This window comes from Monodon monoceros, unplaced genomic scaffold (assembly GCF_005190385.1).
Source record: "Monodon monoceros isolate NGI ecotype Baffin Bay Population unplaced genomic scaffold, NGI_Narwhal_1 Super_Scaffold_7, whole genome shotgun sequence".
Taxonomy (NCBI): domain Eukaryota; kingdom Metazoa; phylum Chordata; class Mammalia; order Artiodactyla; family Monodontidae; genus Monodon; species Monodon monoceros.
Genome location: NW_021703784.1, coordinates 76,108,513 through 76,130,519, shown reverse-complemented (window position 1 = coordinate 76,130,519; position 22,007 = coordinate 76,108,513). Strand labels below are relative to the sequence as shown.

The window sequence follows — 22,007 nt, the reverse complement described above, 5'->3', positions numbered from 1 at the left end:
TTAATACTGGTCTTGAAAACAGTTTTTTGAATATGATGAGAATTGCAAAAGATGAAAGCAATAAAAGTAAAAATATACAAGTGGGACTACATCAAACTAAACAGCATCTGCACAGAAAAACAATTAGCAAGATAAAAAGGCAGCTTACGAATGGGAGAAAATAGTTGCAAATCACCTACATGATAAGAAGTTAATGTTTGAAATATATAAGGAACTCACATAACTCAATAGCAAAAAAAAAAAAATGGATACAAGACTTGAATACATTTTTCCAAAGAAGTCATACAAATGGCCAAGAAGTACAAGATGCTTGACATCACTAATCATCAGGGTAATGCAAATAAAAACCACAATGAGATATCACCTCACACCTGTCAGAATGGCTATTATCAAAAAGACAAGAAATAACAAGTATTGATGAGGCTGTGGAGAATAGGAAACTGTGTGCACTGTTGGTGGGAATGTAAATTGGCAAAGCCACTATGGAAACAGTGTGGAGGGTCCTCAAAAAATTAAAAATAGAACTACCATATGATCCAGCAATTCCACTTCTAGGTCCATATTCAACAGAAATAAAAATAAGATTATCAAAGAGATATCTGCACCCTTATGTTCACTGCAGCATTATTCATGATAGCCAAGACATGGAAATAACCTAAGTGTCCACCAATGGATGATTGGATACAGAAGATGGGATATGTGATATATTCCATTGTGTATATATATTCAACCATAAATAGAAGGAAATCCTGCCTTTTGTGACACCATGAATGGATCTTGAGGGTATTATTCTAAGTGAAATGAGTCAGACAGAGAAAGACAAATACTGTATGTTCTCACTTATACGTGGAATATAAAAAAGCCAAATTCCTAGAAACATGGAGTAGAATGGTGATTACTAGGTTATAGGGGAGGAGGAAATGGAGAGATGTTGGTCAAAGTCTACAAACTTCTAACAATAAGATGAATAAGTTCTGGGGATCTAATGTATAGCATGGTGAGTATAATCATCAATACTGTATTATATACTTGAAAGTTGTTAAGAGAACAGATCTTAAAATTTATCAATAAATACACACACACACACACAATAATTTTGTGAGGGAATAGAGGTATCAATTAACCTCATTTTGATAATCATTTTACAATATACACGTGTGTTAAATCATCACATTGTACACCTTAAAAATACACATACGTCAATGATCTATCAGTAAACCTGGAATAAAACAATACCAATATGATACTAATAAAATTACTCTTATGTCATAGGAAACAGTACTGCTTTGAGGACTGGCAGTCATATCATATATCCAGCACATGCATTTCCCAAAACACACACATTCACACCACACACACTGGAAGATAAATTCTAGCCCAAAGATTTCTGTCAAGCCTAGAATCAAGGCAAGTGAGTTATATAACTTGAAAGGTTAATAGCACTAAGCTATGATATCTCAATGTACACATTTCAATTTGTTTTTGGGGTAAGGGGATCTCTTAGGCCAGAGTAAATTCTTCTAAGCAAAGTTCTCTAAAAAGTATTGCCAATGTTTGTCTCTCTGTTTTATGTTTTCTTGTTTGAACTATCTACCTTCTGAGTGATCTATTCTCCAGCTAACCCTGGTAATTTAATTGGTTAACTGAATTAACCAATAACCAATCAACTGGTTAACCAATAGCCTGCTCTTTCTCTTTATGATTGGACTTCAAAAAGGAGCTGATCGTTAAGTATATTTTGCATTTATCTGATTTCACTTATTATGTGTTGCTATATTGTTAACTTTTAACAGTTAAAGGTTTTTAGGGCAGTTTGCTGTCTTATATATGTAGATACGTGTGTGTATTCATATATATAAATTAAACCCTCACCATATGAAATCTACATTAAATGTCTCACATTAAAAGATATAACTAAGTATATATCGCATTGTTTACACAGTGGTTTTTTGCTGATTAATTTACTAATACTTACTTAGATTACCAAGTTATTTTATAATGTAAGTTCGTTTCTTAAAAACAAGTGGTACAAAGGTTTTTATATGTAAGCTCTTGTATTAGACACTTATAAGTAAATGCTATTTCACTAGAAGGATATGTAACTGAGTAGGATCCTACGGGGCCTTCCCAGAACAGACCCCTCCATGTCCTTTGCCCACCTCTTGTTTGTAGAAAAACTTTAGTCTCCTAGGCCTCCCCTGAGTCACAAAAGGCTGGCTCAAAAATTAATGATTAGGGCTTCCCTGGTGGCGCAGTGGTTGAGAGTCCGCCTGCCGATGCAGGGGACACGGGTTCGTGCCCCGGTCTGGGAAGATCCCACATGCCGCGGAGCGGCTAGGCCCGTGAGCCATGGCCGCTGAGCCTGTGTGTCCGGAGCCTGTGCTCCGCAACGGGAGAGGCCACAACAGTGAGAGGCCCACATACCGCAAAAAAAAAAAAAAAATTAATGATTAGAAAAATGTGAACATGTAGTAACAAAGAAATAGCAATTGGGCCAGGAGAACTGGTATCAATTTAAACAATGGATCAGCCATATAGCAGAGTCACAGAATCTTTAGTTCCTCCCTGAAGGAAACAGATAATAGCATCTGATGCACATTCCTGAGCTGCTTCACAGATACTAAAACTCCCACCAGATGGAAGAAGTTAACTGCAAGATGACCATGAGCACATAGCCCCCAGACTGGCTGGAGCCTGAGGATTGATGATGCTAACCCCCATGACACCACCCTGTTACCTCACCATCAACCAATCAGAGAATTGTGCATGTGCTGATCATGTACCCTGAGACTCTCTCGCTCACCATGCTTTTAAAAACCCTTCCTTGAAACCCATCAGGGAGTTCGGGTCTTTTGAACATTAGCTGCCCATAGGCCTTGCTTGGCACCTGCAATAAATGCTGCACTTTCCTTCACCAAAACCTGGTGTCAGTAGATTGGCTTTACTGGATAAAACTAAATAAAATACATAATAACTAATAATATGAATGTGATCCTGGAAATTTGTGTTAAATTTTCACACCCCACAAAGACTCTGGAGTTGCTCCTCCATTATACTGAAGAAAAAGGTTGGTGGGAGCACCTGAAACCAACCTCAAAACTCACCTTCATTGTATTTGCCTTTTGGCAACCCACACACTATTTTCAAGCCCACGATGAGAAGAGCAAAACTTTTGCAAGAGGGAGCAAAGAACAAGAAAAAAATTGCTTAGAAACTCAATAGACCAGAAAGAGAGTAGAAAATTATCATGAAAAAAAGAGCTTTTCATGTTGACTGCAGGTGCTGTAAAACTACTATCTGGTATAGGTCAAATTAGTTATGAAGAAGTGTGTAGGAAGACACAGCTTTCAGCAAATTGCATTAGAAACTAAGCAGGTGGGTAGATTCTATTCCCTGTTATGCAAGCTGATTGAGCTGTCATCTTTGAAAGAACTTAGAATGGCTATTTTTTCCAATTAACTTGCCCTGGGTAAGTAACACACTCTTCTAATACCCTGCCCACCCAACTTCAAAAGCTGCATCTTTTTCTTTGCTCACTCCCTGCTCTTATTATATATGCTTAATCACCAGAATTCCCTGAATATGACTTCTACTTCTTTCCTCTGGGATTTTATTCAATCTGTTCTTTGTGCCTAAAATGACTTGTCTACCCACCAAGTCAATGGAAAATCTACTCTTCTTATAAGACTCAACTCTAAGGCTACTTTCAAAGGCAATTTTCTAAGTGACACCTCCATTTAGAAATAATTATTCCTTTTGAATAAGCCTTTCTACAGAAATATTTCCAAGCCTCAAAAGATACCTAATAAGATGTAATGGATAGTACATTCTCATCACTCTAGTTATATGACTTCGGAGAGATTAAGATTTCTGATCTCATTTTTTTCTTTTGCAAAATAGGAATAATAATCTTGGAATCTTGTTGTAAAAAATAGTTTGTGCATGTTAATTAGCATTTGTATGTTAGTCTCTGGCATAGGTCCTAGTTCACAGTAAGTATTCAATAAGTGGTAACAATTAACAGCTTCTTATGCTTATAATTACAGTAATTTCTTTATCTGTATGCCTCCCCCATTAGACAATTGGTTCCTTGAATGTAGATACCAAACCTTTGAATTCATTTCTGTATCTTCATCCCCATTCCCAATCCATCGATGTTTGTCAGTGACTTGTACTTAGTAAGCTTTTTTTTCCCAATAAAAGTTCCCTAGCTTATTCAATTAGTATATGTGTGATGTTGTGATTTATAAGAAGAAATACATATTTGGTATTCATCCCCACTTCTGGCCTAGAGTTCCTAAAATCCTTGGGATTTCCTAAGTGTGGGAGGCCTAAAGGTATTTTTTGCTTCATTAATTAGGTGACTTATGGATAGCACCTGTGAATGGGAGCTTAGTTTCTAAGACAGTCAACCATGTGATTAGAAGGTTGGATCTGCAGTCCCACCCCCTGATATCCTGACATCTGGGGAAGGAAAAGTGGCTGGAAATTGAATTCAATCACCAATGGCCAATGATTTAATCAATCACAGCTGTGTAATGAAGCCTCCATAAACATCTAAAAGGACAGGGTTCTGAGAGTTTCTGTGTTGGTGAACACATGGAGATTTGGTGAGACTGGCAGACCTGGAGAGGGCATGGAAGCTCTGCGCTCCTTCCCACATACCTTGCCCTATGCATCTCTTCCATCTGGCTATTCCTGAGTTATAACCTTTTACAATAAACCAGTAATCTAGTAAGTAAAATGTTTTTCAGAGTTCTGTGAGCCTCTCTAAAATACTGATCAAACCCAAGGAAGGAGGGACTCATGGGAACCTCTAATATATAGCCAGTTGGTCAGAAGTACAGGTAACAGCCTGGGCTGGTGACTAGCATCTGAAGACCAAGGAGGGGGGGGGGGTCCTTGAAACCTCCAATTTGTAGCCAGTCAGAGCACAGGTAACAACTTGGGCTTGTGACAAGCATGCGAAGTATGGGGGTGGGGGGAGAAGTCTTGTAGGATGGAGTTCGTAACCTGTGGAATCTGATATTTCTGGAAAGACAGTGTCAGAATTGAGTTGAATTGTGGGATATCCAGGTGGTGTCCCAAGAATTTCTTGCTGGTGTGGAAAACTTCTCCCATAACCCACACTGGAATTAGTATCAGAACCTATTGAGTAAGTAACCCCACATTTTAATAGCTCAACTGAATTAAACTGGTTTTATACAGTAATAAAAATAAAACAACTATCCTGTAATTTATCATTTTGATTCTGAAGCTTGAATATTTTTATAAGGGCGTGGGCTTGAGAAATTTAATGATCACCAGATAAACATGTAATAAAATAGAGTCTATTTCATAATAGTAGAGTTTGATGTATAATAGTAGAATATAGTTTATACTATATTATATGAAATGTCTTTAAATATTGGTTTATGAATTATAAACTGAAAGAGACTTGGGGACTATCTAATCCAACCCTACTTATTTCACAAATGAGCAAAATGAGACAGTGTGTGTTGGGTAAGGGGCTTGTTAGGAGACATGCAGATTGGAAGTCAAAGAGCTGAGACTTAAACCCAGGTTTCTTCATTATTCTTTCTTACCTAGCATTTATATGTCTTTGGAAAAGAGTATTTAGATTTTCCAATTGTGTTATCAATATGATAAAACATCTAAAATGATTTTGAGCAAAGGCCAGATTTTTTTTCAGAATGGTAATAATAATTTTGAACTGAATATCTTCAGGTAATAAGATTTAAGTTGACCTTCAAAAGTATAAAGGATTTGGATAGACCAAGGATATTTTAAAGTTACTTCAAGTGTGAGAAATAATGAGAGAAGTGTGGAAGCAGAATAGACAAAGGGGTCCTGAGAGACAAAGAGAAGAAGATGGGGTTGGAGAAGCATGTTTACACAACTCTAGCCCAACAAATGCAGAAAATGCCATAATTATATGGAATCTGAGAAACATGTGGTCCAATTGAATCATGTGATGGTAAACAAAACTGAAACATCTTGTCTTTTTCACTAAATCATTAACTACATCTGAAGGACACTGAGGAAGAGGCCCTAATTATTAAAAGTAAGTTTTAGGAAGATTAATCTGGCAATTGTGTGTAGAAGATTATGGAAAAGTCATGGTATAGATACTCATAGATCATCTGTGAATGCTTAAAGGTAGGCTGAAGCTCCAATCAAGTTGTAGCAGTAGGAAGTAAGACACATAAGTAACATTACAAAAGAAACATCAGAAAATCACAATTGGCTGGAGAGTAGGTAAAGGGAAGAGATGGAAATAGAAGGATATCATAGTTCATGCTAATATTTCAGGCTCAGGAGACCCAAGTTTTCCAATGTCAACATTAGGATGCATGGAAGAAGGTCAGGCAGGTTCAGTATGACAGGTTCAACTTCAGACACACTATCTTTGGGTTGAATGTGAGACAATTCAGTACATGTGTTCATGACCTGAGAGAGGGGAAGGAGCAGGAGACATAGATTGAGATGGTATACACATAAAGGTGAGAACAAAACCTGTATAAGGAGAAAGCTCTTGGAAGAGAAATATAGGAAGAAAAAAGTACAGGAGGCCAAGACAGATTCCTAGCCAATACTCACATCTGGTTGGCAGAAGATAGAAAGGGAATCAATGAGGAAATAAAGGGCCACAAGTGGAGTATTTGAAAACAAAAACAAACAAAAAACAAAAACACTATGGTATTTTCAGCTCTATCTTGGGAGAATTCTATATCTTAAATGTTAATTTGGGAGGTTGTCCACCATGTATATACATATCAATTTCAAAATGCTAGTTTCTGTGTCAGTATGTATATCTGGCCAAATGTTTCAAATCTTGCATGAAAAACAATTATAGAAAGTTCAGTAAAGAACTTTGAAAGAAGAGAATTACATCAGACTAGTTCATCTTCAGAAATGCAATAGTGAATTGAAATATCTCATTAAATTTTGATTTCTAAGTAAAAGTCTTCCCAGACTACTTGTTAAATATTAGATATCAAATTTGGTTTTGCTCTGAAACCCCTTTTATCAGGATTTATGACTAAGGCACAAATGATGTCTGTTGTTTGACTCAGTGGGAAAGCCTACACTAGTCTGTTTAAATTGCTTAAATAAGTTGACAAATCTGGACACCAGTATCACTGAAGGAGCTACATATAATCTTGAAAGAGATGGAAGAAGAAAAGACAACCAGTGTCAGAATTTGTTTAAATTAAAAAGCTTGCAACCACTCACTGATTCATTGAATGATGCTCTTTAAACCACAATAAATCATATACCATCAACGGTGAAACACAACTTAACCTATGATTGTTTTTCATGATTACAAAGGTTTGTGTGAATTTTTTTTCAATTTTCAAAGAACTAATGGGGAATCCCCTGGAAGTCCAGTGGTGAGGACTTCACACTCTCACTGCCGAGGGCCCGGGTTCAATCCCTGGTCGGGGAACTAAAATCCCACAAGCTGTGTGGTACAGCCAAAAACAAAAACAAACAAACAAACAAAAACTAATGAATCAGTTCAGAATGAAAGTAAGTCATGACCAACTAAGCAGATAATCTTGGGAAGTTCACTTTTCCTTACTTTCTGTCTCTGTAAAATGGGATTGAGGTGGATGATCTGAAGTTCCTTCTCTCTTTAACAAGAATTAAGTAGTTTCTAATTATTTAACTGGGATGGCAATATGTCTCTTACCAAACCCCCTGCAACTTAACTTTTCACATAGTTGTAACATGGATATGGATATAGGTATGGAATACATAACTTGCTATAAGTAAAGCATTAAATTTAAGCATTAGGTTGAAGTGAATAGATTTTCTTAAAAAGTATATTTGTGGGAGGTTTAAAGATTAATGAAGATATGTATCATGTGGAAAATTAATACAAAGCTTTATGAAACATAGGAAGGCAAAAGTTCTGCTTCTAAGGCAGGAAAGCTTTTAGGAGATGGGGAGAGACTACCTGGTTGTTTAGCTCAAAGGTGGTAGTGTGTGTGTGCACATGTGTGTGTGTTGTGTGTAATTACTATATAGAAATATGAACACTAGATATAGAAAATAGAGGTAAACCTTTTAAACAATCATGAAACAACCATGCAAAAGCGGGTATTTTGTTTATGTCGTTTGTTTGGTTGGAATAGTATACCAAGTCCTCCCACAGCAACTCCTGGTCTCTGCAATTCCCCAAACTAGCAGCACAACCAGGGCACATCACCAGGCTGTAAGAAAGAGACAGCTATAGGATTTCACCTTCAGGAGACCAAATAAGTGTATCTCTGAACATATTCTCTGACTGCAATCCAACAAAATTAGAAGTTAATTATAAAAGTTCTCAAAAATCCAACATTAACAATTGAATGAAAGAGGAAATCAAGACACAATTGTATATCAGTCATTCTTTAACATATATAAGGAGATTGTACTTGAAAAAGAGTGTGAAACCTTAGGAACAATTAAAGAACACAAGTTAAAACAAAATGCCATCAGATTGGGGATATACATATACATATAGCTGATTTACTTTGTTATACAGCAGAAACTAACACAACATTGTAAAGCAATTATACTCCAATAAAGATGTAAAAAAAAAAAAAAGGCCATCAGATTGCCAATATATCTAAAGACACTGAACTGATAAAAGCCAGGTTTGACAGTGTATAAAGAAATGGGTGCTGACATACACTGCTGATACGACTTTAAAGTGGCAAATCCCATTTTAAGGTCAGTTTGGCAGTAACTTAAAAACTAAAACACACATTAAATTTACCACAGCAATTACACTTCTGGGAATCTCTCTTACTGAAATACATGTACAAAGCCAAAATACAGACACACAGTGATATTTATTACCATATTATGTCTAACACTGAACAATTGAAAACAAGTCCTAAAAAAACTTTTCAAAATTTTACAATCCTATAAAGAAGCCATTAAAATGAATGAGGTGGATCTACATGTACTGATGTGGAAAGATATTATTATATATTCTTAAGGAACAAAGCAAGTTTCAAAAACTATTATGTTATGACCTCCTTAGTTATAATCCCCCTATTTTATGAATGTATCTGTATTATATAAGTTGGAAAGACTAAGGAAGGATAATATGTTAAGTTGTTACAGTGGTCACCTGTGGTAAGTGGCTTTGGGAGGTCATGGGGGGATTTACATGTTATTAAATAAATAAATATAAATATGTTACATATTATATATAATGTGTTTGTAATTTGAGAAAATTAATTTCAAATAACACAATAAGTTAACATGAATTTAATGGATTAAAAAGGTAATGCTGCATTATTGCTCCTCATTGGTGACTAGTTATATAACATATGAATTCTCAACACTAAAGTATTATATACAGGTTAACCCACATTGGCCACTGCTGCATGTACTTAAGCATTCTATTTTAAAGGTGGTCAATTTAAGTCACTATAAAAGCCTAAGGAGAAAGCTTGCTCTATTCTAAAAGCACATTTAAAATATTAAAAATTACGTAAATACTAAAAATATTAATTATCACCAGAAATCAAAGAAATAAAAACAAGAATAGGGTACCATATTATAAAAGCTAAAAATGATAATATTTAATATTTGTGAGAATCTTATCACAAAGTACTTTTATATATTGCTGGTGGTAACACTTTTTTTGCATGGTATCATTATCATTTCATTAATATATGTCTACACAAAAGCTGAAAGTAAAATATGACAGAATATTAAAATTGCTAATCTTCAAGTAGTAATATTTTAGACTTTTATTTTCTTCTCTGAACTATATACATTCCAGCGATTGTAATTTGTTATCTGTACTGCTTCTACAGTGATATAAACATAAAAAGAATTTTGAAAGTAGTATTTGTTTAAGGCCCTTAGATTATTCATTAGAATAATCAGAGGTATTCTGACTTTTGTTGGTTTTTGAAAATGAACTCTTAAGCCTTAACCACTTCTGTACAAAGGAACCTTTCTCCTCACTTCTCCAAAGATTAGGGTAAAATTCAGTTTACATGTAAAGAATCATGTGAGACAGATACCACATGATAACTGGCAGACTGGCTGGATCTTGGCAGATGCCTTCATAGCTTCTGCCCAGTACCTGGAGCTTGAGCAGGGCTGAATCACCAGTTTCTCCCCACTTTGCAATCTGTGGCATTACTCACTCTCTACCACTCTTAACCATGAACCTTCTTCTAACAGATATAAGCTTATCTATATTATGGAACTTAAAAATGGGATGAGAAGGCAAAGGTCTCCATCAATCTCACTTTGAGCCTACTTCTTTTCCTTTGAAGCTACATCAATGAGGGGAAAAATGAAAGTTTATGGTCTATGGTCTAAGGTATTTAAGGGTCTTTGCAAACTATAGGTGCATCTTTTGCCTGAACATTTTCATCACACACACACACACACACACACACACACACACACACACACACAGATAGCATAACATCATATATTTATAAAATGATAGAACCAGAAGTGATATTAGACCCTCTAGCAGTTTTAAATTGGGATCCTTGGAGAACCTGGGTTCTGTGAAGCTGTCTCAAGGAAACCTGGGAAGGTTGGAAGGTGCTGAAAGAGTGGTCAACTGGGCCATCCTAGCTCTGATTTAAATTAAGAAAAAAAACAAACAAACAAAAACTTCATTTTCATTTCTCACACAACCTGGATGCTGCTACTTTAAAAATACTGTAACCACTGATCAAGTCCATTTTATTCATTTAACAGGTTAAAAAATAAGTGGCCCAGAAAGTTCAGTTACTTAACCAAGGTTACAAATCTATGGTAGAAACAGGACAAGAATCCAGGTATCTAGACTTTTAATTCCAAGTGGAAATGAGAAAGTTAGTGACAATGGTAATCATGTGCAATTCTGGACTTTCCATGAGGTTGCTATAGCTTATGACACTCACATTATAAAGAGGCAATTAAGAAAATAAAGAGGTAACCAGGCAACAGCAACGCCATTTTCCTAAAAATAATGTGAGGGATATTATGCAGGGATAGGTTACTTTTGCTTCAGCTGAGCTGTTGCATATGTAGGAGAAGAAAGGTTGAGCATCTGCCGGGAATTAACACAGACCTTTTTCTACACACCTGTTCTGCAGAAGAAGATCTATAATGAAAGCGTCTAGAAGTTTGTTCCAACATGACTGCCAAAATCCGAATCAGTAATACCCCTTGGCCATATCATAACATAAGGCAGAATCTGATCTGTGATAATGGCTCTGAAGAAAACAAATAAGGTAGTTTGATTGGGAAATTCTATGGGTAGAATTATATGGAATCTTGTGTATTATGGGCCAATCCCTCTCCCATGGGCTTCAGTTTCCCCATCTGTAGTGAGGGGAATGGAATTGATCTCTAAAATAATTTTCAATTCTTACATACTTGGTTATGTTAGTTGGGGTGTAGTGCTTTTTGTTTGTATTTTTGTTTGGTTTTAAAATCAGGTTCAATGTCTAGAGGGAAAAAGACAAAAGGAAGAAAAATATTAGCAACTGTTTTAGAGACATGGTATCAAGACTTTGTATTATTATTTTTAAAAATACCATCTCAGATAGAGCTGTAACATGACCATGAATATTATTAAAAATATTCTTTTGAATAGAACAGGGGAGACACAAAACAATTTCTTTAAAATATGAGCCATGTGTGTGTTTGTCTGTGCGCATGTGCGTATCACATCAACTCAATGAATATACCTGGGCAGTTAAACCACAACTGGAGGAAAAAATGTGTCAGCATGTAGGCTGATCCCCCTAAAATTTATAACAATAACCTCGAATGGGTCCTTAATGCTACGAGCAGCCAAAATATATTTCCCTGGTCATCTTATTTTGCCACGCTCCTAGAAGAATATTTCATATTTTATTCCCTCACTGCAAATTCTGTCTTCCAACACCTCCTCCCCAATCCTCACTCTCAGCTGACGATTCTGCTTCCTGCTTCACTGAGAAGACTGAAGCAATCTGAAGCAAACTTCCACAGCTCCCACCCACCCACTGGCATCTGTACCCATGCATTCTGACTTCCTGCCTGATACTCAAGATAAACTAACTGCACTCCCAACTAAGTCCATCCATCTCCTCTACTTACGCAGTAGTTTCCATCGTTCTCACCTACTTCAGGCCAATAATTTTCCCACGCTCTCTCCTTACAGAGTCAAATCCAGCCTCTCTCCCCACCCCACCCTATCTTTAGTTGATAACTCCCCATCACCATACAAGTATGCTGTTTTAATTCCTAAAAATTAGAAAGAAAATAAAAAGCAACCTCATTTGACTCCAGTTTTCCTGGTGGTTTCTTCCCAATTTATTTGTTCCCTTTTGCTCCAAAATTCCACAAAAGTAGGGTCAGTAGTCATTATTTATAACTCCTCTTCTTAAACCTTCCACAGTAGGTTTTTGTCATTGTTGTTGTACCATAGCTCCAGGAAGACTGCCAAGGTCAATGGTCAATTCTTCGTCTTCATCTTATTTGGTATATTAGGGGCATTTGACACAATTCCTTGTGCCTTCCTCCTTGATAATACTTTCCCCACTTGGCCTCCAGGACACAACTCTTCCATGGCTCTTCCCCAACCTCACTAGATGCTTCTTCTCAGTCTCCTTTGTGCATTACTCTCATCTCTTGACCTATCAACTTTGGAAAGGCACACAGCTCAGTCTCTGGATCCTTCTCTTTTTTATCTTTATTCCCTACCCTTGGTGATCTCATAATGTCTCATGGTTTTAAACATTATCTAAATGCTGATATCTCCTAAAAGCACATCTCCAGTCCAGATATCTCTCTCTAACTCCAGGCATTTATACCACATATCTGAGTTCTTTACATTTCCACCTGATCTGAAAGAATCATGTCCAAACACAACATTCCCAAATGAACCTCCTGACATCTGCTCCCAGACCAAATTCACTCATAGTTTTCCCATATCAGTTGATGGGGAAAATCTTGGAGACCAAAATCTTGACTCCTTTTTCTCATAACCCACATTCAGTCCACTTTCAAAATATATCCAGAATCTAACTATGACTTCTCACCATCTCCACTGCTGCAAGGCTCCTAATTGGTCTCTCTACTATCACAGTGGCTGAGCATGGGGGTAGGTTTGGGATTGAGAGTGAGTAGACACGAGGCAGATGAGTTTAAAATGAAATCCAGCTAATATGACCCCTTTGCTTAAAACCCTGCATTCAATGAACTTCCACTTCACTCAGAGTAAAATCTCAAATTTTTATAATTAATATATGACAACAAGGCCTGAAAATAATCTTGCTTGGCATTACAGATATAAAAACACATCTGTTTCAGGGGACAGTTTTTCCACATTCCTTTGTGAATGCATCTTTAAGAGTTCAAAGCACATCACTGCACAAATGCTTACAGAGTTTATTCATGACTAATATATCACCTGATTATCCTTGCAGTGGAACTACAGGGCATATTTAATTTGACCATGCCATTTGTAATGTCTCTCTACTTTCAGTACCTTACACTCTTTTAAAAATGTTGCTGTCATTTCATCTTTTTTCAGCCCTAATAATTTTGGTTTCCCCTTCTATTACTAGTGTCTTAATTCACTTCCCTTCCTAATTTCATATTTTGCATATCAAATTCTATAAATGTTTTATAAACCTATTACCTCACTCTTGGTAATACAATGCAATATATATACCGTATATCATACAATAATAATACAATACAATATTTATTATTATTGTCAATAATAAATGTGAACTGTTTAAAGAAAAAAATCCTGGATTCATGGAAAGGGGAGGCTAAGTACTCCTTTTCATTGTTTTATGTATTTGTTAATAATATATGAATTATAAACTTGCATATACAAAAGTCCTAAGTGGAGGACTTCAATAGAATACACCCCTGGCCTCTCTTCCCCAGGGGAAAATATCTAGTTTATCTGGCTTATATGATTTGCAAGTTTGGGGAAAAAGGAGCTAGGAATGCTTGGTTCAGCAATTTTTTATCCTCTATTTTGGTCTGTTCCCCTCTCTTCTGCCACATAATATGGGGTCTGACACTATGGAGGTTGCCTGTTGTGTCAGTTACCTGGTGGGAAGGTCTCAAGTTCAGAAGAAGAGGAAATTGGGCAAGCTCATTTGCTCACATCAAAGTCCCATTCTCCTAGCTTTCATCAGTTATACAGCTGACCTTTTGATAGCCATCTGTCAGTCTCCAGTGCTCTATTTATCAACTGGTTTAAAATTCAGGCAGGGAAGAGAGAGGTGTAATCTATTGAGTCCATCAAAATCCCAACATATTCAAGGATTGCGATACTAGTTTCTAAGCTTCACATTTTTGTATGTAGAGTCTGAGGGCAAAAGGGTATAGTGGAAAGAATGGGGTTATGGAGTCAGTCTTGGCTTCTAATGTCAGATGTGTTACTTATTGACTATGTCACCCTGAGTCAAGTTATTTAACATCTCTCGGGCTCTTTTCTCTAATCTATACAATGGCATGAACAATGACTCCCTCACTGCATCACTGTGGAGTTAAAAGAAATAAAATACAGGGAATGACTAGCGGGCAACCTGGTATAAATGTATGCTCAGAATTTTATTGTTCCCTTTATATCAATAATCCATTGGATAAATGTCAGAAATAAGATTTACCAGTAGTCACGAGAAAGTTGTTTACAGACCATAAACAACTGAGTTGTACAAACAGCATTTTAGGGAAAATGACTAGTTTTTTATTTTGAAGGGAAAGCAAATAAATTATCTTCTTGCAAAACTTAAGTAGACTCGTGAAGAAAAAGGTACCAGTAAATGTCCAAAATTTCTACAGTAGCTGATGTGGGTGGAATAAGAGAACCCTTGATTCATCCAGCCAACTACTTGTGTTCTGCATAATTACAACTTTTTAATGGCTTCTGCAAGGATGTTGATCATTACATGACAACAAACCCATAAATATCTGTCCGCGTTAGAACAGTGACACTCACTGGTTACTTCTGATATTAACAGCCATACTCACTACTAAAACACATCTCTTATAAAGCAAACTTAAATAATGCTCATAGATATCAGCAAGGTAGAAAAGGGGATACCCAACTCCTTGTAAATATTTGGACCAACATAATTTTGAGTTACCCAATATGGAATGAGCTATCTTTCTTGTGGCTCCCTACATCTCTAGAGATTCCCAAATATATTTTAAGTGATCATTAATTGCAGTAGTCCTAGAAAAGATTCATGAATAATAATTAGGAATTCTAGATGATCTTTAAGTGTTCCAGCTTCCAGTTCCTGGTCTCAAGGACTCAGAGCAAACCCACATTTATGTGACTTGGAAGCTTAAAACATTTTTCACAGTAAAATCTTGGTTTCTTTGTTCACATGTAAATTATACAAATCTTTTTTAATTATTAAGGCTCTATTGGTTTTGGAAATAGGAGTGCTTGCCAAATCAGTGCCCTTGTTATCAGTCACCAATGATAATTACTCACTGCAGTGAAATATAATAGAAGCATCTACAGCTTCTTACCTATGGGATGATTTTCTGTCACTTAACACAACAACAGTAAGAATGACTGACCCCTTCTCGTCTCCTAATCCCCAACCTCAGTAAAACCTTCAAATCTCACAGTAAAACTAATCTCAGGTTTAAGGAGGAATCCAACTTGTGTAAGTGACTGGAAGGACTCTACCCTAACAGCATATTAATTTTTTTCTCCTTTTTCTCCTAGATGGTAAAATAGAAATGTTTTGAATTTCAATGACTTAAACATGTTGCTTATTAGTCACCCCCTCAAAGCATTAAAGGGAGGGTCAATTAATCTAGGGTCAGGAGCAGCCTTGGCACCTCATGCAGACATTTTGTCATTTCTTATTTTAGAGATGTTTACATTCAGGGACTTAAAAAGAAAGTGCTAACTTGCCCAAGGCAGTAAGGTTTTAATAAACCCATTCATGTAATGACAGTTTGTTTTCCTTAGGTATCAAGAACATTCTTATATATAAATCAGAGCACATAGGATCAGTTACCACTACAAGAGAAAAAAATAATCTTGCTACCCACCACCACTCTATTACAGAGAATATTAAATTCATTTTCTTTTCCTTATTAAAAAACAAACAAACATATTTAGGCGATGAAGAGCAGTGGCAGCACTGTGTTTGTTTTTTCCACCACCCCTCTTTCCAGTTAGCACTGGACTGTGCTTATCACAAGAGAATTTCCAAGCTGAGAAAAACAGATGCATATAGTGTCAGCTCTGTAGTGTGAGAACAGGAGGAGAAACAATCCCATGAGGAACACAGAAGATGAAAGCATGGGTGAGGGTAAAAAGAGAGAGGAATTTGGTTCAAAGGGCCCATTATGCTCTGTTTTCTCAGACTGGATTATTTCCAAACAATAGCATCTGTAAGAACAAAACCCAGAGATATATTAAAAGGCATTTTCAAGGAGGTGGGATCAAGATGGCAGAGTAGGAAGACCCTGAACTCACCTCCTCCCACACACACACCAAAACTACAGCTACATATAGAACAACTCTTCCTGAGAATGTCCTGAAGACTAGCAGAACAGTTCTTCTACAATTAAGGATACAAAGAGAAAACCACACTGAGATGAGTAGGTGGGGGAGAAAGCAATCAGAACCCACACCCCCAGTGGGCAACCCAAAAGAGGAAGGGCATATCAAAAACTAGGAGATCCTCCCTAAAGAGTGAGGGATTTGAGCCCCAGTTTGAGCACTCCAGCCCTGGGTACTGGCACCTGTAAAATGAGCCACTTAACTGGTTTTGAAAACCAGTGGAGCCTATGACCAGGAGAGTCAGAGGGCTATAAGAAACCAAGACTCCCCTCTTAAAGGTGAGTATGAACTTACTTGCTCTGAATGCTGGCACAGAAGCAGCAGACAGAAAAGCGCCTGAAACTCAAGCTGGCTTGCCAAGGCTGCCCCAGCATACTCACCAGCCCAAACCCAGCTCCAGTTCTAAGCCCTCTGCCAAGGCAGCAACCCTCAGCATGCCCCAAGAGAAGCTACAATACACCTAGCTAGAGCTAGGCTCCAGCTCTAGCCCCTCTGGCTTCAACACTCTCACCAAGATAAAGGCCCTCAGCACATCCCAGGAGAAACCCTGGCCCATGTTGGGCTCTGGCTCTAGACAGTAGTTAAGGGGTACACAAAAATATGTTACATATGTCAAAAACAAAAAACATGGGGGAGGAGTAAAATGTACAGCATTTAGAATGTGTTTGAACTTAAATGACTATCAGTTTAAAAGATATATCTGTATATATCTCTCTATATATACAGATATATCTTTTATATATATATATATATATACACACACATATATACCCACACGCATATACATATAAAATGGTAATCACAAACCAAAAACCTACAATACACAAAAAAGCAAAGAGAAAGGAACCCAAATGTAACACTAAAGAAAATCATCAAACCACACGGGAATTGTGGTTTCAAGCTACTGCTTTAAATCGTTCATCAGCAGAATGCTAAATGGACAGGCTTCCTGTAATCACTATAAAATAAACAAACCCTATATGGGCCAACCTGACCTTGAAAGCACCTGTATATTTCTGTTTGTAGTTTTTATTTTATAAACCTATATAATAATTCTTAAGCACACTTAAGTTTGAGAAACACTGAACAGAACTAAAGCAAGAACAATATATACAGATGCTTTGGTAAAAATATTTTACTTAAGGTAAGTATTATTTCCCTAGTAATTAGTGAATAGAAGGGAATTTTAAAATTAGGCATACTATGACCTCTTAGGCATTTGCGGTTCAATGCACCTTCCAAAATCTCCATGTCACTTCAGCAGGGCATGCAGAAAGTTCTAAATCCATTGCATACCATTCACAGATCACAGAATTCTTGGACCACTTCCTGGTCCATCTATATGCCTACCCCCTTTTCATCTCTGTATCATATATGTAGGCACAAAATTAAAGCATGGATTTTCCTAGAGGCCCCTAGAATCCTCAGTTGATGCTTGTGTATGTACACCAATAGCACAAATATTCTCACACTCTCCATACCACTACAGATATTTATACTACCCTCCAACTTAGGTTCCTGTCAGAGAAAAAGAAAGTCTGAATCCTGGTGTCACACCACCTTGTTCTGTATTTGTCTCACTTCTCTTTCTTACACTTCACAATGGAAGTGGAACGTGCACATTTTCCTCTTCTTAATACTTGCCAGGGACGTCACATAACATTTTAAGATCTATCTATCCTTGGCTATAGGTTTGTATCTGCTAGTTTTAAGGCAAGTAAGAACTAGGGATTATCAAGAACAAAAATGTCAATAGATGTATTTACTTATGCAAATTAAAAGAGAGTGATGTAGCATGTTACATTTTAAGGCAATGGGTATTAAGTTTTCAAGTAAACATACATGCATGGTATGATAACACTATGATAATTATTTTTTCGAACAGCTACAGGGCATTTGTAACAACTCCCAACATCTCGGCAAAGGAAGACATGTCAAAAGCACTAAGAGATAAACAGTGAGATAGCCCATGATGTTACAAGTATCAGAGAGAACACAGTGGAGCATATGGCAGCAGGACACAACATCATGCCACTTGGTTCCTATTACCGTGTTCAATACATACATGTTATTCACTTCTGCAGAGGTTCCCAAGTCTCATAAAATTGGACTTGCCCTCACAAAGCTCATAACCATCATCATCACTATTTAGATCCATTGTGTCAAGCTCTATACTCACACAAACCTCACAAATGGGTACTATCTTAAAGAAGAGGTAACTGAGGCACAGTGAGGTTGAAAACTCACTTCACACACACACAAGAAGTTAATAGAATGGAATAAAGGCCATACCCCTCATACTCTAAAACTCATGCTTTTAAATAATTGATAGCTTGTCTTTCTATGTATATGCATAATTATAATAGAAGGAAAAAAGTAATAATGACCACAACAGAAGTACAGATAAAGCACTGTGATGGAATTTCAGAAAAATTATACATATATGTAAAAGTTATATATATATATATATATATATATATATAGGGGGAAGGTGAGCAAATACCTCATGAAGACGTTTTGCTTTGGATCTCTAAGACAGGAAGTTCTCAACTGTGAAAATAGGTACAGTATCCGCCAAAGCAGAGAGAACTACATGAGCAAATTCTGTGGGGGAGGAAGTGGGTAGAAGAGCACGGAAGCAATATAATTTCAGTTTGGCTGGAGTATAAGTCTTACCAAAGAAAAGAGAAGGAGCATAACATTCTTGAGTGTGTTCTTTAGTGCTAGTCACCTTGCTGTACATTTTATTTAATCATTACAAGAACTCAGTGAAGTGGGTATTATTAGAGTTTTGACAAAAATAAATAATTGACAAGATGACAGAGAAAACATGTATTCTGGTGAGAAGTTGAAATCAAAGCTAATTATAAAGCCCATATTCTCTCAAAAACGTCATATATTATAACATGATGAAAAATCCTAAGGACAAATTTAGAAATGGAAATAAGGACCACATTGAGTAGGACCATGAAGGCCAAGATAAAAAGGAGTGGACTCAGCTTTGAAGATAATCGTAAGTCATTGCTGGCGTATTTATGTCTATACTCTAGGAAGGTTTCTCTATACGTCAAAAGCACATTTTAGTCATTAACTGACTGATTTGTCTGTCATGAAAAACCAAGGTCAATAAATTCTAATCTGTGTTAATTGAAATTTGTTCTTTCAGCCAAACTTTAAGCTCCTGAGTCATAACTCCCATGCAACAATCAGACAAATAAGAAAATTGAAATAATTGAGTATAAAATTCATGATAAAAAATTATTAAATTACTCATAAAAAGAGTAAAATAAAATGGGCAGTAGGATGGGTTCATGAAATGGAGCTTTAGAGTATTATTCATATAAATAGGACTGGATCATTTGCTTTGGTGAATGAGGCAGCCACGTATTTGCCAATAGCCAAAATCTACCACTAAAATGTCATTCATTCATACCCTTTCAACGGATAATCGTTTTTCTGAGACTTTATCCTGTGGAAGTAATCCAATAAAAGCAATAGTTAGGCGCACTAAGATATATTTCTAATCACATAATTGTGCCCGAAAAATACAATGTGAAGGTATATCCTAAAATATTAACAGTGATTGTGGGGATGTCTGGCTTATGGGTTAATTTTGATTGCTTTTTCATGATATATTTTTGTATTTAAAAAATTTTATACAATCAGCACGTATTATGTTTATATTGGGAAAAATTATACAATAATACAAAATGGAGTAGAAGAGGCACAGAATTAGGAATTCAGGGAAAACAGACTTCTTACTAATTTCTTACTCTATCTTCCTGCTTCTGGCCATCTCTGGGCATAGGAATAGGTGCACGCTGCATAGACAAGAGGTGTTTCCCAATCTTTTGGTGCAAAATGTCAAACCATAGGACCTAAGCCTACTTTGAGTATTTGGAAAGCAAAATGACCTAACATGTCATCAACTTATTCTCAAACTGGAATTAGCATGGTTCAATATGTAAGACATATTTCTTTTCTGCCCAGAGAAAGGTAAAATCATTAGAGTTGTTGAGTGGTGATTGAGATGTTACTCTATGTAAGTGATTTTTAGAACTCATTTCTCATTCTCAAGGTCAAGGTCAAGGATCCATTACTCTGACTCATGTTCTGTGTTAGTAAAATGTTTTTGATCTTCAGAGTATCAATGATCATACTTCTTGAACTTTCAGACATTCTATCTGAAAATTTTTGATTTGTGTAGACGTGTATGTAAAAAAACTTTCAATTTCTGAAGATGATATTACAATTTAACTATACATTTAATGATCACTTTAATAGAAAAAATAAAATGTATTGTTCTTGAGAAAAATAGATTTTTTGTTCTAGATATCTAAACACTTATCACTCAAATACACCCGCCGATATTAATGCATGGAGAGAATATCTCTGTAAGTAGTACTGTGATGGCTAATATTTTATCACACCGTTTTTTTCTTAACTATCTTATCCAGTTTTCCAGTTTTGAGGCTATTTCTTTTGAAATTTTGTATTATATTACTAGAGTTTGTTATTCAAGCAGGACAAGCACAAATTTCTTTATCTTATTTCAATTTGTATTTCTTTCAATGCTTTGCTTCATGGCACAAGTGAAAAGCCCTAGATAAATCATTTAGATGATAAACTTATTTTGAGAGAATCCTTTATCATCAGTAAAGAAACCAGCTGATTTGTAATAATGGTTATACATACATTTGGACAGAAGGTGAAATACAGTCATTTAATAAGGATATGGAAAAGAATCATAACAGAGTTTTAATAAGTAGTACATAGTCCAGCTGAATATCTGAGAAAAATATGTCTTTAGGAGGGTTTACCAGTGAAGAAAAAAAGGAAATTTCTGATACAGGTGGAAACCACCAGGTACAATTGCTTTAGCAGTAACTTGAACATCATAAACATATACCATTCACACACATAAACACATCAGAATGCACACTCTAAGTTATAAGGTACATGATGAAAACACTGACTTTTTCTCTAACCATATATAATTGTTGCTCTGGTTTCTATATGTCTCGTAGCATGTTGTTTTTCTTATTCTATTTCCAGTGACTATTATCACGCCTGCATGCCAGCAACAGAGCTGATGTCAGTGTGTTGGCATGAAAATGTGCCTTTATCATGTCTTGAAAGACAAATAATTTCACTTAAGTATTAATCGTGTTTGCAAATAATGTTATAATATTTGAATTTGGCATTCTTCTTAGGGCTGTAGCAGTGCCCTGCCTTTGCAATTTTAGTACATGCCTTCCTGAATTTTGCTGTTAGCATCTGTGTGTCTCTGCCTAAAGGGTTTTTCTCATCATCTGTGTCTATTCTGTTCATGTGAAAGGCAGGCTAGGAGTTCTAGGGAATTAGCATCCCTGGGAACATCCCTCAAACAGTGATTAAGGGGTCTTAGTAGATAAATACCCCAGGTCCTTCACCTTTGGGGTGGGAT

The 22,007-nt window shown here is 36.3% G+C and overlaps 1 protein-coding gene across 1 annotated transcript in view; it reads right to left on the bottom strand.

The window, feature by feature from the left end:
* Positions 1 to 22,007, bottom strand: part of ANO3 (anoctamin 3) — a 413,314-nt gene that overhangs the window by 291,362 nt on the left and 99,945 nt on the right. Inside the window, 2 exon segments of the mRNA XM_029209693.1 lie at positions 3,105 to 3,123; positions 3,125 to 3,179. Coding sequence (XP_029065526.1) covers positions 3,105 to 3,123; positions 3,125 to 3,179 — 74 coding nt within the window.